A 21,194-nucleotide genomic window follows, 5' to 3' on the forward strand; every position below is an offset into this window, starting at 1 on the left:
ACATCTTTGTGTGGATATGAAGAAATTTTTGGAATTGAGCCCATTTTTTACTACATGACAACTTGAGTGGACCAATCCAAATCGTTAGATAGGAATTGAAACATAGACAATGTGTTGCTCATACGTAAATTTGGGGACATATATTGTTTACACCCCTATTTTGGTCATCATTGGGTCGTACAATCGGGTTAAACAAATACGGTTGCAAATCGTTCCTAGAGAATTATTCAAATTTCAAATTTGAATAGGAGCAGTTGCTGACAGGAACCACCTTAACTATCAGGTTGCTTATAAAAAATGAAGCCCAACAACAAAGAAGGGATCCAATAAATCAACACAACAAGTCTTTATTTTTATCTTTTATTTATCTTTTTAAGAGTAGTGTAATTGTAAATGGTTTCTGTTCTTTTCCTTAAAAGAACTTGTTGGGGTTACTCTCCAATAATACTATCACATACAATGATGCATCCTTCCAAGTCAAATTAAAGATCTCTGCTGTCCTTTATTTTACCAAAGATGTATCCAGAGAGAAAATTAATTTGATTGCTTCTTTTTCTTGTTTTTGCATTGCAATCTTCGCATTTGTTTTTAAAAGTCCTTGGATGACCAAGGCACTGGTAGAATCCATCTTCGCCTGGAACAAAAGCAGAATAGTTTCCTCAATCAACAACGATCTTGAGACCGAAATAAAATTTAAGGGAAACATATATAACTAACTCATGTTATAAATTTTCCCTTCTGCAATATCCATGTTCCTAACACTTTTGAATATATTCATTTTTAAAATGTCATATTGTTATTTTTATTACTTATTTTGATAACAAAAAAAATTTCATGAATTCTCGTTTTGGAAAGAAACAGACACATCTAGTTTTGTATACCTATAGAATGATCTGAATAGACTACATACATGTCACCTTTAATCTTCTTCACATTTTTGGTAGTCCCACATTTTTCAATTCCCTATTTATTTCAAGTCCATCTGAACTTAAATTAGTCTAGAATTTGACTTGTAAGCGAGGGACTCTCTCAAACAAATTTCAAGACCATCAGACCTGCCACATGGCACATCTTGGTGCCCATTAAAAAATTCTTTCTTTAATATTTGTGTAGGAAAATCAAACTATTATGGTACAAGATAAATGGGAAGCAGTTTTCTCTATGGGAGTGTGGCTACGCCAGAACTCCCATGTGTCTATCTCTCTGCTCCTTAAAACAAGGGGGTAAAGATGTCTTTTCACATGGGGAGTAGAGAGATAGACTCATGGGAGTGCTGGCATAGGCCACACTCCTGACCTTAGTTAGTAAGTTCAGGAACGACAATTGAACGGGAACAGATACGTACGGCAATTAAACGGACTAGACGGTAATAATACTTTTCAAAAATCCGATTTCATAAAATGCATACGGTACGCGTTTAATACGGGTATAATACGGCATAGACGGCAATAATACTTTTAAAAAAACGGACATATATTCATTATATAACATGCATTCACCACCTAATAAACAAAATAATATCATGATTTTATGAACTAAAATAAACATAATAATATAATATGCTATATAACATCTCTAAGATTATCATTTAACATACCAAAATATCAATAATCTACAAGAAATGAATGTAGATTGTCTGAAAATGACATGAGCAAGTTGATTACCTTATCATTAAATCATTCTTCCAACATTACATTTCTTTCTATCTACAATGAGATAACCATATATTTTTAACCAGATGTGTTCTTGTGAAGGGGGATGAGTTCCCACTAATTAACCAACACAAGACAAGAGGGAGAGTTCCAGATATGGATCTCCAGTGTACACATTAGCTATAAGAGACAGAAAAACAATAATAAAATAGAATAGAGATTGAGCCGTTCTCGCCAATATCACACCAGATTCATTTGCTTCACTACCACCATCAAAGTTCAAAGACCAGATAAACAAGAGGAGAGTACAAGACTTAAGTGCCGCTTTGTTGAACGGAGATGGCGAGGATGATTGGAGATGGAGGACGGCTACTGTTGCCTGCTACGGTTGGATGTTCAACGCAAATCGAAAGGGACAAAAGGGAAAGGGAAATCGTTTCCCTAAATTCTAATCTTTTGGGTAATTTTTTTTTTTTTTTAAATGTATAATATGCGTATTATACGAGTATAATACTCGATCGATTAAAAAACACATTTTTTTTATAAAAATACGAGAACGAAAGTATTATACATTTAAAAATATGGGGACACATATAATACACGTATGATACGCGAATTTACTAACTAAGCTCCCGACACAGAACTTTTTCCCAAGAGGAATATTTTTTTTAAAGTCGAACTGACCTACCATGTGAAGAAATGAAGGCCATAATGAAATTTGGGTCCCACTTGACCTACCATGTGAAATATGTGCCACTTGTTTGAGACAAAGCAGTAGTGATGATACTGCTTCCATTCTTTAGAGTACATACTCAGTAATGGGATTAATCTAGAGTTCATAACCAAGGCCACAGATCGATCTTGACCAATTTGTAGTTCAGAGTTTTATGGTGACCGCCTTACACCCCCCCCCCCTCCATCTCTTCCTGTATGTATTAGAAGTGCCATCTCTCCAAGTTCCCAATCCCAAATTTTCAAAAAGAGTTCAGAGCAATTAACTTTGTTCCCAAACTTAGTGTTTCTCTTGATCATCTTAGTATTTATTTAATATTATTGCAGAGATGAAGGCCATAACACCAACAACCATCCATCAACGTACATTTTCTGACCTCCTGCCATCGATCTCTTTTAATCCATGCTCATCAAACAGTCACACTTGAAACCCAGCACAGATTAATCAACCCACTTGCCTTGCCCAGTCCCTCTCCAGCCTCCTGCATCTCCACCTAGAGATCCCTCACCCATCAATGCAGCATCCCCGCATAGATTGGAATACCTTACACCAATACAATCAAACAACTCCATTATCACCCGAGGACATATCTTCAAAATGGCGCGAAATCCATGGTTATGCCTTGTAGTGAAGCAGGATGTAGTCCCTAAGTTTGATGAGATCACCAGAACATCAGAATGGCACTACGACCATGTTGGAGCTGAATTGAAACTAGACATTCAGAAATCGCCCTACCTCAAGCGATGATTCAATTTGCCAGGTTTCCACAGCCTAGAGAGACAGAACAAAGCTTGTGGGATGTTGGTGGATGAGCCAAGGATACCAGAGTGCTGGTACCAGTTGACCAACAAAGGATTAGTTCTAAACTCTTATGGGAAGATGGGTTAAACCTAAGAGAGACCCTGAAGACATACCTTCTCTCCTTCTAGAGAATCATCTAACCAGGCTTTTGTTGACCCACATATATACAGATTATGAAGGGATTGAGCCATTTGTGTTTGCTTCATGATATCAAGTCCTTGAGGGATTGATTGTAACAAATACTAATACCAGTCCAAATTTTCAATCTTCTCAGCTCTTGAGTATGAAACCAATATCACAATTTAAGAAATAATAAATGAAATATACCTCTGCTCTACAAAGAAACCAAGGATTTTGTCAATATCAGCAATGATTATGTGAGAAAAGCTCATGGCACTGGCTGGAGTTTTTATATTGGAAGAAGAGCTTGGTTTCTTTAAAACAAGTTAACAAACACAAACTGAGAAGATCTTAATTTCAAAATCACTCATAAGTAATTGCTAACACTTCTTTTGGCTCTGCTAAACTTCTAGTTTTAAAAACCACTACTATAAATATTCTCATGAGATTCCTGTCAAATTAGTCATCAAAATGACTGAAAGAAGCATAAACTCTAGAGCTTATTAAGTAAATTCAGGAATGGAAATGTACTGCATATACTTCATGTAGAACTGTTTGTAAATAATATGTGAAAAATAGAAATTATTCTCTGGGTGGCTGGTCAAGTTCTCTTTTGAGATTCAAAAGACAACCCATAAACAGCTTAGTCCATTGAAAACCTTGGGAAAGGAAACCTAAATATTTTATGATGATGGAAAAAATCAACTGTTTCAAGATTCAAACCTTTAATTCCCAATCAAGACGAAAACCATTCCTGACGATTTCTTATAAATAATCCATGTTGGGTTTTTTAATATCTTAAAATTAAGGAGGACCTCTAACAGAAAAAGAACAGAACTCTATGTTCCAAGTTTTTCTCTTTGACAATCAAGTTCAGAGTCCAACATCAAAGATTCTTGGCTTATCAAGCATGGCGGCAACCCAGGCATTTAGCATAACTCTATATGGCAACACCATTACTTTTTAATCATCATTTCCTGTTTTTGAGATTTTCTCTTGCTAGTCTAGAATTTGAGGCCATCAGAAATTTGACACATGGCTAATACAAACCATTCCCTAAATGCCCATATAACATTTTCAAAACTCTTTTTTATAATCATTAATAAACAATAATATTTTTTTCAAGGCATATACTTATTGTCACTGTCTACCAAAGATGCAAGGAAATGTTTTTTTTTTTTTTTCAAATTGAGGTGAGTAGCAATAGATAAACAATAAAACATATGACTGGTATTAATCAACAAGAAGGAAAACTTACAACTCAAAGTAGACAGAAACTTCTCACACTACTGGGATCTGAACATTTATATAGACACTACAAATGACTGAAAGAAATGATTCCTAGAACTAATCATCAACAAAACAAATTAGGCCAATTGAAGGTCCATGATCTACTACAGAAAAGGAACACAGTATTATATGGACATACATGTTTTTCAAGTATTTACATCAAATGGTTGATCCTGTTCTTGACAATTGAGCGAGAGCGTCCTCAAACTGGTCACCATCATCAAACTTTTCTGATCTCAAACATGCTGGGATGAACGCTCTGTAGATGGATTCCATGTTAGGGATCTCCTTCAATTCCTGGCAGGCAACCTCAAGAGGAGTGGAGCTGAATGATCGGTAATATTTCTTGGAACATACATAACTGAAGAAGAAAGAGAATATGGGAAGCGGAATCAAAAGAACTGTAGCAACGAATTCCTTAATCCCAAAGAAGCCAAACATTGTAATTTGGTAGATGATCAGAGCCGCAAGAATACGTGAATGCATGTGGGGCCACATGCGCCCATAGCTCTCATATGATGGAACATACACTTTTAGGGCCTATAAGAAAGAAATGTCAAAGCGTAAGAATGAAGGAATTGGGTGACCAGATCAACAAAAGAAGTCATAAGAATAGAGCCTTCAACAAGGGGAGGGAGGGAAAGTACTAACACCCAATTTTTAAGGGGAAAATAATAGAAACTAATCCCTTTTAACCAATGCTATATTGAGTAATTTTTAGCAAGTATAACAAATTGGCTCAACATCAAACTTGCAGAGGAGTATACAAAGGTCCAGCAAAACATCCTCATCTGTCCTATCCACCCAAATCTTCAAAACTCAATGAGTAATAATAGATGGTTAGTTTTTAAAATTGGCCTGGCAAACCTCCTAGGGTAGGGAGGTGTCCAGCAAAGTTTTCTCCTACAGTCCCCACTTGCACACATACTACGTGAGCTGTGGTAGGTGGAATTCAGACAAAAAAAATTCTTACAAAACTTAAAAATAGAACTCCTTCCAAATCACTCTGAAGGTTCTTGACACTAGATTCAAGATTAGAAAGTAAGAAGTATCTTGACAAACCTGGTTCCGCAGAATAAGCCATCCAAGACCAAAGTATACCACACCAAACAGAAGGATAATAGGAGCTATTACAGAGTAACAGAGGACAATTGTGACGATTAGCATATCATTTGGAATCCTCGTAGCGTAACCAAAATCCCCAGGAGCCCAGGCTTCTTTCAGCTCAGCTTCAGTCTTACAGAGATATTTCCTCTTTAAATGGAAAATGATCAGAGGAACCAACCGGAAAAGCTCAAGCCCATAGCCAATAAAGAACCTGAGACATTCATGAAAGCAGTACGTTCAGTAAACGACAGGAACCTGTCCAGTTCAATCACAGCAGAGAAACAGAAATTTTTTGAGCAATCCAAGTACCATGATATATGCCCATATGTTCATGAAAATGCATTCCGGGCATAACTTTGGAATCTCTTCAATATCTGAAATCTGTCTGTCCTAGTAACTTTAAAAAGTTTGGGGGGGGGGGGGAGAGAGAGAGAGAGAGAGAGAGAGAATTTGAAAGTAGTCAACTTACTTCAATGCCACAAAGGTCACAAAGAAGGCCGCATTAGCAGGAAGACCATTACCCAGAATAGGAATGGCGTCGTTCGGATTTTTCTCTATGGTCTTCAATGTACCAAATAGGGTCCCACCGACGGTTACTCCAAGAAAAACATTTAACACTGTGAAATAGAAAAACTTCCCTGAGCTGGCTCTCTCAGCATGAGCCTGAGAAGGGATTCCTTCAGCCTTAGAGAACATCATAAGAAACTTTGGTAAAAAGGCCAGGAACAATATAAGTGCAATCTGAGGTAGGTAAGCTTCCAATACTGTCTTAATCTGGACAATGTCAACAATAGACTTCAAGAATGGAAGTAACCTCTTTAGATTGTCTAGAGTTGTGAATGCAGAGATGATCGTAATTGGAATCATGAAGAAAAATATAACCAAAGCCACAACCACATAGACAATACATTGTCGTATTGTTCTCCCATAATACTTAATTGGCAAATTACTCCATATTAGTTGACGGGGTTCAGGAGCTTCTGTAACTGTCCATGAGTCTGGCATCTGGGCATGAACAGCCTGAGCTGCAGAAGCTGCAGCCAGCCTGCTGTTGAAGAAGACAATAGCTGCTGCTTGCTGCTTCTCTCTAGTGGTGGACTTCTGCTCAGACTCTAGTTTTGGAATCAGTTCCTTAATTTTCTCATTGCAGTAATCAATTGTGTCTACTTTTTTTCCTGCAAGACCAAGGAAGCCAACTCTGCTTGCTGGTCTTGTTCCTTCTGATGTTCCTGTTCTTTTTGAGTCTGCGAAAATGGCTTCAGCATGGGCAAGCTTCTTTCTATATCCTTCCAACTCTTCCCATATTTTGTTGACCTAGGGGGGATAAAAAATGAAGTCGTCAGTATTTTTCTTTTTAAGTTCTAGACACTAGACTGCAAAGCTAATCAGTTTTCAGTTGCAACTTTGCCCCACTTCTTATGGATCTCAAACCGAATCCACATAAATAGCAAAAAAGATGCAAATGACAATATTGCATATGGATTGAGCAACCTTTTAGCATCAAATGCAAGCATGCTGTCAAAGAAGCACCTAGGGATCTACCTAATAAGTACCTTCAAAATGAACAGCCAAAACCTTGATCTAGAAATACAAATCACAATAAATCTGACCAAACGCACAAAGGTATAGGAGAATAGTTTCTCTTTCTTCTTCTGCCAAAGATTATTCTTAACCATATGATTTTCAGTCACTAAACCATTATCTACGTTTCCTTTCAAGGATCAATACCATGTTACTTCTGTAAAGCTTGATGGGAGGGGGGGGGGGGGGAATATATATATATATATCAATTTCTTGAGTTGATTACACAGTAAATATTTCATACTTGTAGACATCTTGTGTTCAGCAACCAAGAAACAACACAAACATAAAATGAATGTAGCAAAGATGTAGATGCTAAGATGGATGAGTGCAAGACTGGAAAGGAATAAAATCATAATTCACTGCATACATCTGACTGGTGAGATAAGGAAGCTTGAACAACAATAGTCATGTACACTGCACAGTAGTCAGAAGGAGCAGTATATTACAATTTTTCTTACTGTAGACAATGTTGAGGCAAATATTCAGAAACTAAGAAACACCACATACATAAAATGAGTTTATCAAAGATGCAAAGACAGAGATGGAGTAGTAGCATTGACAGTTAAGATGAGAGAAAATCAAATGAGAACAATCATTTAGAATGAGCAACAATCAGAAGCAATGGTACAGTACAATTTTTCTTCTTTCTCCTTTAGGAAAATCACTCTCTAATGGTAATGGAAGAAAATAAAACAACCCTGGTTGAGTTTTACCATACCTTAAATTTCTTTTTATTGCCTTTATCCCTAAATTGTTACTTCCTATATTCCATTTAGACTCATTTTGTTCCAAGTAAAAACCAAGTAAAAGGAAAATTTTGAGGTAAAATCTGTTTGGAACATATAATGCCAGAAACAATGCAGCCATATAATAAATGCCAAGCAGTGGTGGCTGTTGGTCAACCTGACCATTTGATAGAAGGAAAATTCCCTGGATGCCTCAACCATACAAAGCACCAAATCTGGGGGTTTTCCCCTCTTTTTCAAGTCCTGATTGTCAAATAGTCGAAAATAGACATAAATTTTCTAAGCATCACAATGAAAGGAGATGTCTATTGGTCCAAAAATTAAGCGATGATTATATCGGATTGTATGGACAACATGTCCACTGAAGTTGAGCTCCAACAGAATGGCCACATGGCAACTTTACTAGATTTGCTTCTGGCATTTTGTACCAGAAACAACCCCTTTTATTAAATATCATTGCAATTACATTTTAATTTATTGCAATAACATTGACAACAAAAAGCAGATTCAACCTGCATAGATGAAATTAACATTTTTACCTGTTTGTTGTCAGTGACTATCATTGATCTGTAAAATGTTTCCGAATGGATTGTCCTGAAATATGAATCGACCTGTTCTTTACGAGTTTTGCCTTCAGGAACCTGAGGTATGTCTCTGACGAGAACAGCAAATTGCTCAGGTTTCACTTCTGGAGACATTAAAGCTGTGGCTCTCAAATCAGATACATGTCTATATGCCTTCCATAATATGTAAAATGTTACAAAAGAAACCCAGTACGTGCCAATCAAGAATGCCCAGAGTCTCGGACTCTTCACCTGAAATACATATAGAAAGATTAAATAAACAAAATTGTATGTGAGGAAGATTATGACACTAAGTACCCCTTTTTGTTCCAATTTACAACAGAGGAAATCCTAACATATAGAAAGATAAAATAAACAAAATTGTATGGGAGGAAGATTATGACACTAAGTACCCCTTTTTGTTCCAATTTACAACAGAGGAAATCCTAACATACTGCAAGATTAAATAAACAAAATTGTATGGGAGGAAGATTATGACACTAAGTACCCCTTTTTGTTCCAATTTACAACAGAGGAAATCCTAACATACTGCAATCAAACCAGTTTAGGTACAAATGGACAGCTAGTTCTCATTCAAGAACGAAAGAACAAGCCCACTGGGAGGAAACACACACTCAAAAAGAAGAAAAACTAGAACACAAAACAGGGGCAGAGTAATGTATCTTACTTCAATGTTTCCCATGGATAACTTATCAAAATCGCTGAAGGTTCCATTACTGGTGGAATTTTTTTTCGACAACGTATAGTCGGTTGCAGCAACCGGCAGAAGAACTGGTAGTAGCACAAGGGCAGATAAGACCAAGATGCTCAGAACTGCAACATCAATTAAACGAATCAAAATGATTCCCAGAACTGCAACATTAATTAAACAAATGAAATTTTGAAAAAAGAAGGAATTAGATACTTGCAGGTACATCAATACAACTTGAAACAACCAATAGAAGGAATTAGAATGTGAGAATCTATTGGGTTCCCAATGATCAGAGAACAAAACATTAAGCACGCATTACAACAATTCACTCCTTGATGCATGTCAACAAATATTCAACAGACCCGACAGAACTCTAAAATGAATATGGCTTTCAACTCCTATTGACCAAAAGCTGATTACAGTCACAGAAAAAACTAGAGGTGGCAAACAAAGTTTTCCAGCTTCCTCCTGATTGCAAGGAAAGGAAAGTGAAATTAAATCAATACCAAAAAAAAAAACTTTTTGTAACCATTACTTAACATGATTGTGAATAAATTCTAAATCATTCCAAATCTAGTTATTAAATTTTACAATATTTTGCACTCAAATCTGATTTAAGAAAGAAAATAAAGATTTCATGTGACAAGTCTGATAAACATACTTAATATAAGGTAGTCACACAATCATAAATACAACATTTTCTATGTTTTTTTTAAAACTGATTTCAGTTCCCTTCCCTTACTTGCAACCAGTTGGAGCCTTAGGCAGCACAGGAACACCAATTGGGGGGGAAAAACTTGAGTCCACCTTTCGTTGGATCTCCCCCCCCCCCCCCCCCCCCCCCCCCTCCCCTTCCCATGGTATTCCATCAAACAGACAAGTGGAAGAACCAAAAATAATAATAAATAAAGAAACGAACACTTATCATCAAGTCCAGAAAGGGAAATTATCCAAGTATTCAATTCGTATACAATAACAAAGTAAAAAAATCCGTACCAGAAGAGTAATTCGTCCAAGCACTCGCTACCCAGGAAAAAATTGTTCGAATACTCACGCAGACTCACCAATTGCAGAAATTCAATCCATCGGAAAAACCAAAAAAAAAAACACGAAACAACCCCCCCACCCCCAACGGAAAAAAGAATACAAAAATGATCTATCTTACGAAGAAGAAAAACCGTTGCAGAAACGGGAATTTGTACAAGTACTCAAAACACAAAGATACCCATTGCAGAAAACTTAGTCTTTCAGATTAAGAAGAATCTCTCCAAGCCCATCTAAGCATCTAAACAATTTAAGAGAACAAATAAGTCACAAAATCAACCCAAAATCTCAGGCTTTCCACCCCCTACACCCACCAAAAGAAACCGCAAAAATTTCCCACAAGAGGGGGAAATTTATGGGTTGGGCTCGAGGGATAGAGATACTAAAAGAACCAAAAAAAAAATTTGCAGTGAAGAAGCCCATACTCACCGGAACTCAAGAAGACAAAGTAAACGGCGGTATCGACGCCGGACATAGAAATGATATCTGCTTCTGTGGAGCTCAACGCTTCCCGAATCCAAGCAAATGGGTTCTTCGACCTCGACCTTTCCCATGGCTCCAAGCCTTTGAGAATTCGATTCGGAAAGTAAACAACACTGTTGCCTTGTTTTCTCGAAAGCAATACGAACAAGAGCATCAAAAACAAAAAAATCACGAAAGACGTCGCAAGCGACGTGACAAACGAGCTCAAATCCATATCTCCTTAGCCGCTTCTTCCCACAATCCCACCTCTTCCTCTGCTGCTTCTCCAACTTTCTACTTCTTCTTTGCTCTTTAATGGGGTTACTAGAACAGTTGCAGCGTTAAAAACCACGAAAACTAGCCGTTGATTGGCCCATTGAAAGCGAGACAGAGAAGAAGAAGAAGAATAGCCGTTATGGAGGATTTATGATTTCTGAAAAAACTAAAAAATCCATTCTGGATTCGTTTTTTTTTTTTTTATTTATTTATTTTTAACGTTAAAAAAAATGTTAAGCATGTCTGTGTCTTGGGACCTACGGTTGCGCTGGGAAAGTGGTAGATAGCGCATTTAAAGGGAGGAGAAAATGATTGTGGAGTCTGAAATGACCAAGTTACCCTTTATCTGTAACTGTCTTTTTTGACTGAATAGTCAAAACTTGCTTTCGCGGCTTTATTGACAATCAACCATCCAAGTTAATGACACAAATTCCCTTATAATGCAGTAGTAAGTAGTAACTAAGCATTTACCAAAAATCAAAAAAGTAGTAACTAAGCAAAGTATTGGAAAAGCGAAGATTTTGCCTTCATCACACGCGTAATGTTATGAACCGTGCAATTTTGTGGTTAGTAACGAAAACAAGTCTTTGCTGGGTTAATAAGATTGTAACTATTTTCGTTATAGTTGTAAATGTCACCAAAGTCATGGTTAGATTTTCCACGTATTTTCACATTTCTTATCAAAAAAAAAAAAAAAACGTACTTTCACATTGTGATCATGTGGGTCTGGCGCATTGATACTCTTTTTTTTTTTCTAATCATGTAGATCTCCTATTGAAGAAAATGTTTCCTACATCGTGATTGGTATGATGTGGGAGATTTCTCTCACACACATTGCGTGACAAACCCTTTCACCCATGGTGTAAATGTCACCAAGGTCATGGTTGGATTTTCTATGTATTTTCACATTGTGATCATGTGGGTCTTACATTGATACTCTCTTTCTTTTCTAACCATGTGGATCTCCTATTGAAGAAAACATTTCCTACATCGTGATTGGTATGGTGTGGAAGATTCCTCTCACACAAGTTGCGGGACAAACTTTTTTACCCATGATGTAAATATCACCAAGGTCATGGTTGGATTTTTCACGTATTTTCACATTGTGATCATGTGGGTCTTGCATTGATACTCTCTTTCTTTTCTATCCATGTGGATCTCCTATTGAAGAAAACATTTCCTACATCGTGATTGGTATGATGTGGGAGATTTCTCTCACACACATTGCGTGACAAACCCTTTTACCCATGATGTAAATGTCACTAAGGTCATGGTTGGATTTTCCACATATTTCCACATTATGATCATGTGGGTCTTGCATTGATACTCTCTTTCTTTTCTAATCATGTGGATCTCCTATTGAAGAAAACGTTTCCTACATCGTGATTGGTATGGTGTGGGAGATTCTTCTCACACAATTTGCGTGACAATCCCTTTTACCCATGATTCAAATATTATTAATAAGCTACTGCCATCGGCTGGGCACATTATGCAATTAATTTTGTTTCGATCATTTCAATAATTGTAAGGGAAAAAGAACTGCCAAGCAGCGTGGAGCTTGCACCAAGACATAAAGGGAGGCAAAATGATTGTCCACCCTTGTGAATATGAAAAATCTCACTCCTGTAAATGCTCCTACACATTGTGATTGACCGTCGCATTGATGCAAGGACTACATTGCAAGACAGAAACCTCTCTCCCTTAAATTAAAAACATCAATTTATTTTGAAAGCTAAAGTGAAACACATCAAAAGAAGAAAGTCTTGATAACATCCACCAACCAAGAAAGATACCATCATATATACCAAGAAAACCTAGCCACACACATAAAAGCATAAGCAACAGCAACGTTTGTTTGTTTGTTTTGTGGGTCTATCCTACCGAAAAAAGCGAAGCTTGCCATTCTTTGTGGTGCTTTGGTTAATCTTTGTAATACTCCAAGATCTTATTCATCCTCATAATGTTTGTTTTGGTGGTTTAAATGTTGTGAATTTTTTTTTTGGGGGTGGGGGGAGAATGGGGCAAACAATGTCTTTCCATATCCATATAGGGTAATGCGACTTTGGGGGAACCAGACAGCAAAGCTTGTGGTCCTCTAGGCATTACTTGTTTAAATTTTAAACTTTTATTTCATGGCCTTAAACCTAACCTAACATGCTTTTATTTTATGTATTTAAAAAAAAATATATATTATGGAGATAGATATTGAACCAAAATTACTTTCGTGATAAAATGTGTCGTTCTGTTAACAAACAAAAAATGAAAATAATAAACAAAATAATTAATATTTTGCAATTACAAGCTCTTATAGTTGCTCCAAAAAAACAATCTTATCTAAATATAACATATTTTTTTTTATTTTTTTTTTTGGTTGAACTAAATATAACATATTCACAATAATCAAACAAGGCCCATTAATTAATTATCCAAGTAATGAACTTTGGGAACCATTGAAGATTGAAGTGGATGATCTGGAAATTTTGAATTGATCAACAAGACCTTGAATTTATAATGCCTTGTTTTAGTTGGCACCATTACCTACAATTTCATTAAATACAGAAATAATTGAATTTGTTGGGTCAAGTGTATGAAAGTGTTATTGGTTTGAACTCTTGAGAAGATTATGACATAATGTGTAAATTTATGTTGTGTCTAGTATGTTTTCTTAGAATTCATTCTGGGTCTTGAACACATTTTAAATTGATTATTTTCTGTTTTTTTTGTTTTCCTCAGAATGCATTCTAGACTCCCAATCTATTCCAAAAATACATAACAGACACAACATATGAGATATAGTCTATAATTTGAGAATGGGTTTAGAACGTTTATATGAATTCACTTTTCAGTTTGAAATATTAACAAAGGAATTCATACAAATTGTCTATCATACGGAACTCCACTTAAACAAGCGTTGGCAACACTATTGTAGTACAGAGACTTAGCTTCAATCAAACCAAGCACCTCTATAGATTTTTATTATTTTTTTAATTTTTTTATATTTAATAATAAAAGATGAATAATATATTATTCATATAATGTAATTTTATACATTCTCTCTCATTCCTGACATATAAACCTTAGATACAAAGTAGTATCTTTAACTAGAGACATTCCAATTATAATGTTGAGCAAGTTTTTACTTTGCCAAATGAAATTCATCTTTGTACAAGGAAATAATGGTAAGCTTAAAAAGATACTTTTATCTGTTTGAAGATTAAGGGCAGTCTAACATATCGAATAATTATCACCTCTAATTCCCAGGTATTTACAATTCTTCTAATTCTTTTAATAAAGAGGGAGTAGACCCCATTTAAATAGTATTTTCAAGTAAAAAAGTAGGACGGTCATTTCCAACCCCATGTGAAAATTTGAAAGAATTGAAGAAGAGATGGAATTTGGAATTGAAAGGGACAACGATTCCTAAAATATCTCGAATGAAGAAGGAAGCCCATGTTCTCTCACCCGTAGACCCCGCACTAGTCCGGTTTTATCTCTTTCGAGAGCTGTCACTGGAGCCCACTTGCCCTAAAGGCAGCGTCAAGTATCATTCATTTGCCTTACCCAAAATAAAAAAAAAAGGTATCATTCATTTGTATGACACATGTCACTCTCTGGTTGATTCGCCGATATGTCGAAATCTCCAGTTTCCTTTACCGGGTGGACACGTGTCGCTATCTGCAGCTCTGCCGACAGTCCTAGAACTCTCCAGTCCCCGATTCCCCTCGCCCCTGAGCTTCTTTGGATTCTGAGTTTTGATTCCATAGATTGGTCTAGGGGAAGCTCCATTATCATTGTCGGCCAATGATGAGAAAGCAGAAGATTGAGATTCTAATCCTATGGGCATGGGCATGAGATTCGATCTTTTATTCACTAACACGGTGTCACGTCGTTAGGGGCAGTTGTGAAAGACACGTAGCTAACCCGCGTTGGCAGTTGGAAAAAAGCGGAAGGAGTGTGGATAAGGGGAAAAAAAAAAGGAAAATGCTTTTAGGATATTTTGGAGCGAGATAAACGACAAAACAGGAGGTTACAAGGGCTTTTCTGTAATTTAGATGCCGACAGTTATAAATGGAAGTTATAAGGGCTTTTCTATAATTTAGATGCCGACAGTTATAAATCGTCCAAAGTAAGTTTGGCCCTCCTCCTCTCTTCTGGTGGGAACTGCCAAACTGGAAAGTATATTTTATTTTATTTTTTTATTTTTTTTTAAATTCTGCCTACTGCATAGTTTCCTACCAACTACTACTAAAATTTCAGCCAAAAACAAATAAAGATTGTGATTCGAGGTTTAAACAAAGTTTTATGTAATTGAAATCAAACATAGGATCAGCTTCCACTGATTTCATGAAATTGATTTAAAATTTCACAGAATTTTTTAAATTGAAATCAGGCAAAAGCAAAGATTTTTTAAATCATATGATTTTTTTATTTTTTTTTTCGGAGTTTCTATTTAATAAACTTTTGATCTTGTTGCAAGAGGTTTAGGTGATCGAAATCAAACATGAGCTCGGCCTCCATTGATTTCATTAAACTAGATGAGGAACAGAAGATCTCGAACTCAAAACCTTTAGAGGACTAGGCTATACTAGTCTTAAGCCAACTGTGCTAGCATTTGTCCTTGGGTATCTATTTAATAAACTAGGGATCGGATCTTGCTACAAGAGGTAAATTTCATTTAATTTTTTGATATTTTATTAACTAAAATAAAGAAACAATGACGAAAATAAATATCAAATATGAATAATGAGCGATACAATAAATATTCAAAATGGGACAATTCACTCGATTTTGTAGGAATCGCAATTAGGGTTCACTCGATTCCAATTCAAATGGGGTGATTCACCCTATCCGATTCTGTTTACTTAAAACATGGATTCAAATATTCAACTTCAACTCAATATTTCTTGAAAATACAAGGACTATCTAGAGATAGATTAAGATTTAATGTGAAGTTTAATCTTTTTTAAAAATTGAGTTACTTTTATTCCTCATCTAGGGTTGTTATTCGACCAGCAAGATGGATACAAGGTTCTTTATCACAAAAGGTTGTTTAATTTTGTTTACAATTTTATGTACATGAGAGAAGATTTGAAGTCATTTTTTGACAGAAATTATCTAAGATCATCAAGAAAAGTTTTCTTCTAAGAGTTTGTTTGTTTATACAGCATAGATTATAATCCACAAAAGCCAATTTCTTTTACGGGTACTAAAGGATTCAAGTACCATAATCGAGATATGTAATAACAAATTAATTTTCAATTTTTTTTAATAAAAGCAAATGATTGAACATGATAACACTGATCACTAGGAAAAGGATGAAAATTACAAGGGAGAGGGTTTTCCATGATGCCAATGTGGGGAATCTCCCATGCCACACCAATGGCAATGCGAGCAATGTTATCATCTATGTGGGGTTCACATGACCGGGATAAGAGAGAGAAAACAATTAAAAAAAACCTTTGTAAGAGGGTGATAGTATATTAGCAGCATAGACTAATGGAGATTTTTTTTTTTTTTTCCCCCAAAATTACATCCTATAGTAACTAAATCCATAGACACATTATATATTGATATTTGAGTCCATTGAATAATGACATTCACATGGCAAGACATCTAATTAGTTTTAGTCTTTCCTTACAAGCTTCTAAATATTTGGAAAAAAAAAAAGAAAAACCTTTCATCTTTCATTACAAAACTGAAGATGACCTCTAAATTTTCTCTTAAATTTGAAAGAATTTTGTAATATAATTTCCTATTCTCTCAGTCTCTATCTAAAATTAAGTTTTTGAAGGCAATAAATATCAAAAAATTATATTTTTCAACAAAAGGAAGAATTTTACAATTTATGAAAAGTGTCCCACACTGTATATGATAATATGATATTTGCTTAAGGGCAACGGCTGATGTCAAGCTAGTGGCCTTGCACTAGCATGAGGGGCAATGGGAGTGCACAAAGGGACATCGACCAAGGGGGATTTTTCATTTTGCAGAGTGTACAGTGATCATTCCAAAAGGGTTATGTCCGAGCGTAAGCTGCATGCTATTAGAGAGTGTTCTTTTTCCGTATACTTAAGCAACAAGCAAGTCTAAAACTTCATTTCAATATTTGATGATTGTGCTTCTTGCCTTTACACTTAATTGGAGATGGGCTTTCTTCTCTAGTTTGTTTCCATGCTAGCATCATTACAAAAACATGGTGGCTTTGGATTGCTCATTACAATTAATATGCTACCTATCAAAGGGAGGAGATTACCAATATGGCAATATATATGCTTTATTATTATTATTATTATTATTATTATTATTATTATGATGATGATGATGATGATGTTAAAAAGGGGGATTAGGTACGGATACAATGTGGGATTGGGTGAAGACCAAGAAGCTTGAAACTGAGATCTCCTGGGACCCAAGTGCTCTCCTCTAAAAAAGTTGTTTCTTTTAAGGGAGAAAGTTCTTTGTCTAGGAGTGTGGCCTACGTCAGCACTCCCATGAGTCCATCTCTCTCATCCCCATTTGAAAAGACACCCTTGCCCCTTTATTTTGAGGAGGAGAAAGATAGACACATGGGAGTGCTGGTGTAGGTGACAGTCCCTGACAGAAAACTACTTCCCTTCTTTTAATTAGTCATATACTGAGTTGTATGATACGTTTCAAGTATATGGCCCATCATGTATTAAACTTTTCATTTATATATTGAGTGTTCTACAAAATCACACAACTAAAGAATGCTATGAACAACACATCCATAGAGTTTGATCACCAACTAACCCTACGTGGTGAGAGCTATATATCTTCATATCTCATGGAGATTACCCTCTTCCTACTACTACTCCACTTCTTTTTATTAAAAAATATCTCCTTTTTAAGTATTCTTTTTTAATAGGTGTGCTGCTGTGTTGGGAATTGGAATCAAATGAATATAAAAAGTAATCAATAAAGTATATAATTAGTTTCCGCCTAACATGGATCTATTCCCAATTGTTTTGGCAGTGGTTCTAGCCTTCTAGGGATTAAAAAATGGGATACGATCGGCGGGCTGATCCGGATCAGAATTTTCTAAAGTTGATCCTGATTCCAGTTGTACAAGAATCTGTATTCCGGCCATACAAGGATCAGACCGATTATTATGGAAACTACTTATTGAATTTACTGGCCCATGAAACCGGATCCGACCTTGGGCTTCCACACGAAAGACTGAGCCCGGTAAGTCAGGCTCAGCTCAGACTGGGCCCAAAGCAAAAGCCTAATCTTGAAAGAGTAGAACCAAAGGTATGCAACCCATTATACATAGGAAAACAACCGATCGGAGTACATTATTTCACATCAAACCTATCAATACATATATGGATTATTTTTTTTCAGGGTGAGTTGGGCCTAGCGCGAGGCCTTAACCAAAGTCTGGCCCGGCCTGGTTTGCCCTCAGGCCTATATTTTGGCCTGAAGGCCAGCCCACGTACAGGTTGAAAACCCACAGGCCAAGCCCAGAAAATTTATAGGGCTAGGATTGTTTTAGCCTAAGTTGTATCCTAGCCAACAACCATTTCATGTTCTCAACTTAGGGATCCACTTTCTTTTTCTCCCATTGCAGATTTTAAGACGGCAGCGGATAACAAACCAGAAGGCGCTGAACCCAAGCAAATGGACCTCCACATGCGGCCCAACCCCGAATACCCAATTCTATCATTAAAACCAGCCAATCTACACCAGTAAATCTGGTTCAACCCATTACATAACAGAAGGATGATCTTGGTTCGACCGGTACAACCAAAAAACGTAGCGAAGTTTCTCCTTTTCCGAAAGTCTGATTTAGGCATCGAAGAGTCCCCTAGAGCCCACTCCGGTCATCTCTTCAGCCTTGTTTCTTGGCTCCCTGTGTGCAGGTTCACCTGAGGAGGGTTTCCGTGGCAACAAGACCAAATAGATTTGATTGAATGGATCAAATGTAACTAGTTTCCTCTCAAGATGTCCATAACCAGTCTCTCTAAAGGAACTGAATGAGCAGAGAGTCTCATGCTCATTTGTTCAAACAATTTCGACGCATCATCCATTCTACCAACACTAATCATACCATTAATCAGTGTATTATAACTAATCAAATCAGGTTGGTACCCTTTCTCAGACATTGCCAAGACAAGCCTACAAGCTTCATCAACTTGACCTGCATTACACAGCCCACCCAAAAGGCAATTGTATGTGATTATGTCAGGCAACAATTGGTGCTCAGATTCCATCTGATTCACTATCTCAAATGCCTCAGAGATCCTGTACTCCCTCCCAAGCCAATGGACCAATATGTTGTAAGTCACAACTGAAGCTTCAATTTTCCTCTCTTTCATCATATTGAAAACTTCCCAAGCTTTGTCACCTCTTCCATGCTTATAAAGCATGTGAACTACAGTATTCATGGTAATTTCATTTGGGTCTTCTAGCCCCAAGAAGACTTCATAAGCTTCATCCATTCTACCCATTGCCCCTAACCACATTATCAGCTTATTCCAAGTAAAAATGCTAATTGTAACACATGACTGTTTGATCCTCTCTATCAACTCAATCACTTCCGCAACCTTACCCTGCTTGATAAGTCCATTTATGCATATACAGTAACTGGTTGCATTAACCTTAACTCCCTCAGAAATCATCCTTCTCAAGAACATATAAGCCTCTGTACCCTCACCTAAATCACTATAATATTTGATAAACAAGTTAAAACTGCATAAATCCATGTTGCATCCTTGAATCACCATCCTCCCCATGACTCCTAGAGCTTCTCTTATCTGCCCATGATCCAAATAGGCTTTCATAATTGTGTTGTATGCATAAGTATTTGGCTTGTTAATTCTCCCCTTCTCCATCCATCTTAACATAGAAATGGCTTCTTCCATCTTGTTGGTAACACATAGTGATTTAACAAGTGTACTATACGTCACAACATCCGGATTGATGCCATCAGACTGCATCTTTGACAAAAGTTCTTGAACTTGTTCTTGAAGACCAGCTTCCCCAACCTTGTCAATTAAGGTGTTGTAGCAAAATGCATCTGGTCTGCAATTGTATTTTGGCATTTCATGAAGGAGATCAAGAGCTTGCTCAACCATCTTGGAGTCGCAGAGTATTCGGATAAGGACTGTGAAGGAAACTACATCAGGGTTATGTGTTTCTTTCATAAGGGCAAAGAGTTCAAAGGCTTCAGTGGCATGGCCAGAATCTCCAAGGAATTTAATAAAGGTTGTGTATATGACTACATCAGGTAAGGGACCATGTTTTAAGATTTGTGCAAGAACTTGTAAGGTTGCAGGGGAGAATTGGGTGATCCTCTGTTGGGAATTCATGGGCATAGACTGGAACTTGGTAAGAGTTTGTGAGAATTTTACATGGGTTGGTAACTTGGTTATGGATGAATAAGTGCACCTCTTCGACTGGCATTTGATTGGATGTGTTGTTAGTTTGGGTGAAACAGAATTTCTCCTGTAAAAACTTAAGATTGATGATGAATTGGCTGAGAGAACTTGGGTGTTTTCATGATTAAATTTAATTGGGTTCAAAGCAGAATTTGCAGCAGAGAATAAATGGCTACTCTCTGGTTGGAGATTTTGAAGTTTTTGCACTCTTGGTAAACTAAAACAGAGCAAATTAATTTCTTCAGGTTGAATCTTGATGGGTCTGACTGGTCTCAGTGAGGGATATTGGAAGAGATACAACTCCACCATTTCATCTTATTTTCCCTTCAAAACCCAGAAATACTATGAAAATTAATAGTAGGTTTGAGAGGTGGTGAGCAGGATTCATATAAGAAATGCAAGAACTGAACTTGGGTTTTTATCAATGAAAAAGATCCACATAGAATATAGAGACAGGTCTTCTGTAATCTTACCTCTTCAATGCTGCAAAACGCATCTGGGCTCTGGGTTTTTGGAGTTTCTGCAAATAAGCATTGGAATTGTAATATAAAGTGAATAAAGCATTGCCATGGAGCGAGCACACAAAACCCCTCTCTTCCACCAATATTATCCAGGACAAATTGTCTTGACCTTCTAACCGGAAAAAACAACTAAAATCTGAGCCACCCATATATCCAACAGTCTACTAGAGAACATCTTATCT

At 36.6% G+C, this 21,194-nt stretch overlaps 2 protein-coding genes across 3 annotated transcripts; both read right to left on the minus strand.

The window, feature by feature from the left end:
* Positions 1–4,514: 4,514 nt before the first annotated feature.
* Positions 4,515–11,064, minus strand: LOC122651452 (CSC1-like protein ERD4). 2 transcript variants are annotated; one of them, XM_043844840.1, is made up of 6 exons: positions 10,782–11,064; positions 9,285–9,430; positions 8,573–8,848; positions 6,173–7,017; positions 5,659–5,914; positions 4,515–5,136 (listed from the first exon to the last, which is right to left on the minus strand). In XM_043844840.1, the coding sequence occupies exons 1-6, from the start codon at positions 11,047–11,049 to the stop codon at positions 4,756–4,758; spliced, it is 2,172 nt and encodes a 723-aa protein (XP_043700775.1). In that variant the 5' UTR covers positions 11,050–11,064; the 3' UTR covers positions 4,515–4,755. The 2 variants fall into 2 exon arrangements, with proteins under 2 accessions (XP_043700775.1, XP_043700776.1); XM_043844841.1 differs by having other exon boundaries at positions 8,573–8,842; positions 9,279–9,430.
* Positions 11,065–19,022: 7,958 nt separating this feature from the next.
* LOC122651454 (pentatricopeptide repeat-containing protein At1g09900-like) lies at positions 19,023–21,035 on the minus strand. The gene is made up of 2 exons (XM_043844844.1): positions 20,710–21,035; positions 19,023–20,529 (listed from the first exon to the last, which is right to left on the minus strand). Exons 1-2 carry the CDS (start codon positions 20,798–20,800, stop codon positions 19,040–19,042), a joined length of 1,581 nt encoding a protein of 526 aa, XP_043700779.1. The 5' UTR covers positions 20,801–21,035; the 3' UTR covers positions 19,023–19,039.
* Between the last annotated feature and the right edge of the window lie 159 nt (positions 21,036–21,194).

This window comes from Telopea speciosissima, chromosome 2 (assembly GCF_018873765.1).
Source record: "Telopea speciosissima isolate NSW1024214 ecotype Mountain lineage chromosome 2, Tspe_v1, whole genome shotgun sequence".
Taxonomy (NCBI): Eukaryota; Viridiplantae; Streptophyta; class Magnoliopsida; order Proteales; family Proteaceae; genus Telopea; species Telopea speciosissima.

Bases quoted from the DNA above. Each gene is read 5' to 3' on its own strand.
- LOC122651454 (XM_043844844.1), bottom strand. From the start codon at position 20,800: ATGGTGGAGTTGTATCTCTTCCAATATCCCTCACTGAGACCAGTCAGA. The intron at 20,530-20,709 runs GTTTACCAAGAG...CCAAACTAACAA, and splicing joins AATTAATTTGCTCTGTTTTA to CACATCCAATCAAATGCCAG.
- LOC122651452 (XM_043844840.1), bottom strand. From the start codon at position 11,049: ATGGATTTGAGCTCGTTTGTCACGTCGCTTGCGACGTCTTTCGTGATT. The intron at 7,018-8,572 runs GTAAAAATGTTA...TATCCCCCCTAG, and splicing joins TAGTCACTGACAACAAACAG to GTCAACAAAATATGGGAAGA. The intron at 5,137-5,658 runs GTTTGTCAAGAT...TCTTTCTTATAG, and splicing joins GGCTTATTCTGCGGAACCAG to GCCCTAAAAGTGTATGTTCC.